The sequence below is a fragment of the Clytia hemisphaerica genome, unplaced genomic scaffold (genome assembly GCF_902728285.1).
Source record: "Clytia hemisphaerica strain Z4C2 unplaced genomic scaffold, Clytia hemisphaerica genome assembly, whole genome shotgun sequence".
Classification (NCBI taxonomy): domain Eukaryota; kingdom Metazoa; phylum Cnidaria; class Hydrozoa; order Leptothecata; family Clytiidae; genus Clytia; species Clytia hemisphaerica.
The window spans coordinates 627,412-633,281 of record NW_027104206.1 but is presented as its reverse complement, the minus strand read 5'-3'; the positions used below and the strand labels follow the sequence as shown (position 1 = coordinate 633,281).

At 37.8% G+C, this 5,870-nt stretch overlaps 1 protein-coding gene across 1 annotated transcript; it reads left to right on the top strand.

Moving 5' to 3' along the window:
• The first annotated feature begins 758 nt into the window (after window positions 1-758).
• Window positions 759-5,354, top strand: LOC136815336 (matrix-remodeling-associated protein 7-like). Its single transcript, XM_067071777.1, has 5 exons — window positions 759-996; window positions 1,741-1,798; window positions 2,827-2,967; window positions 4,003-4,117; window positions 5,102-5,354. Exons 1-5 carry the CDS (start codon window positions 820-822, stop codon window positions 5,211-5,213), a joined length of 603 nt encoding a protein of 200 aa, XP_066927878.1. The 5' UTR covers window positions 759-819; the 3' UTR covers window positions 5,214-5,354.
• The last annotated feature ends 516 nt before the right edge of the window (window positions 5,355-5,870 follow it).

Genomic DNA, 5,870 nt, shown 5'->3' with positions numbered 1-5,870 from the left:
TTCCAAATAAACGGGGGGGGGTTCGAATAAACGGGGGGGTTGGAAAATTTTATAGATTTTAATAAACGGGGGGGGGCCTAATTGCCGGGGGGTTGGAAATTGTACTTCTAAAACCCAAAAATAAGGTAAAAATAGGCTAAAATCAGGCTATTTAGAGCAAAATAAGGGGCCTTCTCTTTGACAGCTGAAAATATTCTTAGACATTAATAAACGGGGGGGGGGGGGTCTTAATAAGGTCCGGGGGGGGTTGGAAAATTTTCGAAAAATTAACAAGCGGGGGGGCCCGTTTATTTGGAACCTAAGAGTAATCGGATTAACTTTCTGCCGTTTCGCGAAATTAAAACTTGCATAAACACGCGAGATTCCCTACTTCCAGCACAAAATTTTTTTAATCGCATTTTCTGCGGAGAAACCAGTCCAAAGTCTCCATTTGTGGCAAAAATAGCTATTTTTCAGCTGTTCTCAGGCTTATTTGTGAAATGAAATCCACGCGAAATTCTTCAAAACTGTGACTCGCGAAATTAAATCCAGAAAATTTCGCGATTTTTTTCACTCGCGAAATTTCATCTCGCAGGATTTAATCCGAATAAAGTACTTGACGTCATCAAAATGATGTCTTGAAATTGATTAACCACTGAAACTACAACCTTGCCCATTTTTGGAAAACAATAGGGAGTCATTACCTTAAAACGGAAAGTTGGAAGTTTTCGTCACTTTCGCCGAAGTAAAAACGGATTTTTCTTCATTCTTCAGAACACAAATAAAAAAGAAAAAGAAATAAAAAAGAACATCAAGAAAAACAAATTAAAAACAGTTAAGATGGATTCAACTACGTTGGAAAGATATTTTGAAGAAGCAATGATTTTCTTTTCAAGGACGGACGTGGTTATAAGTGTTTTCACCACGTTGATTGTGTCATTTCTGACGTTGCGTTACTTGTCCAGTAAAGAGGGGATCGAAATCCAAGAACTGGAATATAAAATACGAGTAAGAAAGGTAAGTGCAGTATCGCTATTCCTTTAAATGATCATTGCACTGAGATGCATACAGTCATGTAAAGGTCACACCCAGCCGGTGGCGTACCCAGATCCACATGTACAGTAAACGCACGCTTATTCGAACTTCTACTATTTGAATCTTTCTAGAATTCGAACTAATTCTCAGTACTCATCGAGGAAAAACCCTCTTAAACACTTTCTATAGTTCGAATATCTCTGTGATTTGAAAAAATAAGGCTCTCGAGTTTGAATTAGCGAGAGTTAACCGTAAAAAGATTGCACTGAAATGCATACAATCAGGAGAACGTCACACCCGGCCGATGGCGGAGCCAGAACCACACATATAAATTTTTCAACGGGTGCCAACAGCGGCTTCACCCGTTTGCAGATTAGCTGCTCAGAATCAAAGATTCTTTATTTGCTAATTTTACTGGAACTTTGAGGTTGGATGAATGAATGCAGTTTTTATTAAAATTTCGATGAGATTGACAATTTATTTTTTGAATGAACATTAATCAGCAGTAACCCAGGATTGATTTATTATATATTATTGAGAATCCGTTGACCCAATTGTATACAAAACCAGCAATCATTTGGTACTATTTTTGCTATAGGTTCACCAGTTAACTCCTATCTCGTCATATGTGGAAGAAGTTCATTTGACTGATTTAAAGAAAGAAAATTCGTGCTGAGGATAAGTTTAAATAAGGCTCCCTTAAAATACCTTTTTTCCAATTTTCAGGATGGTGAAACTGAAGAAAATGAAGATAAAGACCAAGAAAATAAAGAGAAAGAGGAAGGTAAAACGAACCCCTGTCTCGTATAATATGAACTCTGTTTCAAACACCCATGACTGTACTAAACGAACCCCGTTGGAAAACCTCTGTTTCACCATTATTGAAAATTAACACCCATCATTATACTAACAAACAATGCCTGTCTCAACCACCCCTGTCTTCAAAGAACCCTGTTTCCAATAACCCTGTCTCCAATAACCCTGTCTCAAATGAGTCCTTCTCAAGCAAACCCTGTTCTAGATACCCTTAAAACGGCCCTTTCTCAAACGGTTTGGATAGAAATGATGAAATTCAGACGATACCTAAAAAAAGATATGAACAAAGTGTTATCCTTACCAATAAAGTATAAGCCCGAGGGGCTAGAATCGAATCTCCTTGGTAAGATTTGAAGCCAACAAATCCTACCAAAGTTGCGCGGCCTAGCGTGGCCTGCCTGGTTTTTACACAAATCGCAGATTGAAATGAAAATTTACTGCTAAATTTCGAAAAAAAGTAACACTCGAAAACAAAAGAATTGCTAGATTCAAAACTGTCGTCAAAAATACGGCGCATATAAGGCTTCACTTTTTCTTGCCTGAGAAAGGTTAGAGATTCGATTCTAGCCCTTCGGGCTTATACTTCATCGATCCTTACCCCACGAAGACATCAAAACAGTATGATTTTGGTTCAACAACATTAAAGCTTGTTAACAAGGAGTTAACGTGATAATTATTCTTTATTTTACTTGTAAAATTTCGAGCAATAACGATAAACAGAGGAGATCAAACGAAATTTTGAAAAGATGTTTGTTTATTTTGTTATTTTGACCCTTTGAGAGACTATTTTTCCGATGTTAAACTCAAAACTACCAGATTTTATGACCCTTTGTCGATTTTTGATACTTCGTAATTTTGGGACCCTTTCAGAGACTCATTTACTTTCAGAGACTTTCGAGGGTTTAAAAAAGGGACCCTTATATATACCTGGCACCCATTTTGCCCAAGTATCCCCCGGAGGAGTTAACGGTTATTCTTTTTTGTTCTCCTGCAAAGGCTTAGGGGGTAATGATGACGATATAGAGGAGATCAAAAGAAATTCGGATTGTGAAGAAGATAAAGAAGAAGAAGACGTGGAAGAATTGAAAAGACGCGTCAAATTGTTGGATTCTGATGACGTCGAAATGATCAAAAAAGGTACCTTATTATTAACTAATCAAGTATTGCACCCTAGTGCAATGGTAGAGCATCCAGCATAGCCCCCGGGGTAGGGGGCTCACTTTTTTGCCGAAAAAGGCTTTTTTGAAAACTTTCAGTTATTTTTTCATGAATTCTTTTCAAATTGACTCTAAAAAGGTCCTAAAAAGGTCCTAAAAAAGCGCTTTCCCCTTTCAACCCACTCAAAATTCAAAATTTACCCAACCGGTGGGCAACATCAATTTACTCCAATATTTAGCCCCCTCACTTCAGCCCTCAAGCTTGGGGCCCTGGCATTCGGCTACGGTGCGCAAGGAGGTCGTGGGTTCAATCCCCAGCCGGGTCATAATCAAAGACTTTGTACTTATTACAAAAATCATACTTGATGCCTCTCAACTTGATGCTCAGTAATTAAGAGAAAGATCAAGAGTAACATGGAGAATAAGTGGCGCCCTCTCCTACCTTCGGGTAAATAGCTATCGAAATAGGAGCCTTCTGGTTGCCTCTGACTGCGGTCGCAGACTTACTTACTAATCAAGTATTTAAACGCGGGAAAAATGAGTGCTGCAATTCATTGACGCGAAAAACAGAGTTTTCGAGAATTGCCTTGGCTAAAATTTTGTTACGGGAGTGTAACCAATTTGCGTTAATAACTTTTGTAGTAAGGTACCAAAGTGTAAAGATCTAGTTACTTCATTTTAGGCGGAAGGCTTTTTACCTTGTTTTCCCTCAATTTTTGACGATTTTAGCCCTTCCGTTCCCAATCGTTTCATTCACTGATAAATAAACTCGCTAGTCAAGACATGCGGTATTCCTGAAATGCTTCTGTCCGCGTTATTGATATCCTTTATATTGAGCGATACTCCTTTTGAAAAAGGTATTTTTTGGTTTTCCTTTGAGAAGATTCTGTCGTGAAAGAAGTTCTATTGCTGGCAGACTGAGAAGAAGACGGTTTTTCGATTGCTTTCGATTCTTCTAACCTTGGCAATCTATGTAACACCAAATCTCAACTCTAACTCATTTGACCAATTTCAGGTGCTCACCTCGACACGAAAGACCCGGCCGCAGTGAAACATTACGTTCAAGAAATGCGCTCCATGAGCTACAAAGGAAAACAACTCGATGATACTGAAAAAGAACGAGAAGAAGAGTAAGTTATTAGCAATGCTGCTTTTTGCCTCGCTGCATAGCAAACTAATCGATGGGAGCAGCTATATTCAGTTTGCTAGGTAACAGGTACGACAAAAGTGGAGGAGGAAAAAAAGGTTCTATTATATTCTATTTCACCCATTGCAACTGACATAATATGATATCGTAGTTTGCACACACCATCTCTGGTATGTTTTGGTATAGGGGGTGCGCAACGTGTAGAAAATTTCCGTTCGAGAGTCACACCCATATTGTGTTTTTGTCTTTTAGAAACTTTGATGTAAGTTTTAGAGGTCTTTTAATTTCATTAGGTTCGAATTAAAAATTTGAATGGCTAGAGGGTAACACAATCATTCAATCGTAACCTTTTTAAGAAAATTGAAACAGGTTACCACAGGTTACTCTCGGACGGGAATTGTAAATACACGATTAGCATCCCCTATATCAAAACATATCAGAGGAGATGCCTGCAGCCTAAAGAGAGCGCTCAATTTTCCCTTAAGAGTGCCGCGATCCATACCGCTCTGTTTTTAATTGTATCCCAGCCGAAAAAAAGTCCAGATTGGTATTAGTTTCAAAATAGTGAGAGCTACAATGTTCTTCGTGTGCACAGACTTGTTAGAAGCAAACTAACTTATTGAAATGTTCAATTAGGTCTATAAGATCACAAAAACGAGTGGTAAGAACATTTTTTGACAATTTTGATGGTCCCCATGCGACGTCATCACTTTTGTGAGGCTTGAAAATGAACGTGAAAATCAATATTTGAGAAGCTATAAAGGAAAATAGCTCACAATTAAAAAATCATCGAAATCGAAAAATTTTTGTTTCATTTGAAAGAGGAGCGGCTAGGGAACAAAAAATATCACTACGGAAAACCTTGAATTTCTCCTGGATGTTTTTAGAACATACTGTGGTGTCTCTCACTAAAAGGTTTGTCTATATACTGTAGTTCTAAATATTTTTTTCCATATTCTAATTCTAGAGTAAGACAACGTCAACTGGCGCAAATCTTTTCACTGATGAACCAACAAAAGGAGAAGTTTGGAGAGACCAGCATTGATGACCTCAAACAACAGATGAATATGTATCAATAATGGATAGTGGTGCAAGATATTTATTTGACTCGTTTAGTCGTAGTTGTAGACTATTTTCACGGTCAAAACTAATGACGGGTAATCAGGACCACTACTCTCGGGTACCTAATAGCCGGGGGGTTTGGAATAAGCGCGGGGGGGGGGTGGTGGTGGGAAAAAATGTCCTTGGTGGAAAATTTTCGAAACGGAGGTTAATACAGCAGAATTAGGGCAAAAGAGGGAACTTTCAAAAAAGTTTTCTAAAAAATCAATAAGCAAGGGGAGTTGGAATAAGAATGTCCTGGGTGGAAACTAAACATTTTCGTCAATCTAGCTCTTGGTAGCCCCCTAATTACTGTACTTTTAGATTCTGTTTCGAATTCATCATGGGATTTCACGGTGCGACTGTTTCAGCCTTAAGTTTATATGTTAACGTGTTTTAAATATTGTAAATACATATTATTGTTCCAAACATTTACTGTAAAAAAAATTTAAGCGATTTTATCTATTTAAATATTTTATTTTTCAAGTTGCAAACATGACTTCGGCTATGCTTCAATTATGTACACAAATTGCTTATTGTCAATGTTAAAACTTTGTTATAGGGGACGTAGCTGTCACCGACAGCAAAAATTGCAAATATCCATAATTATTTACAAAGTATCGACACTGAAATAC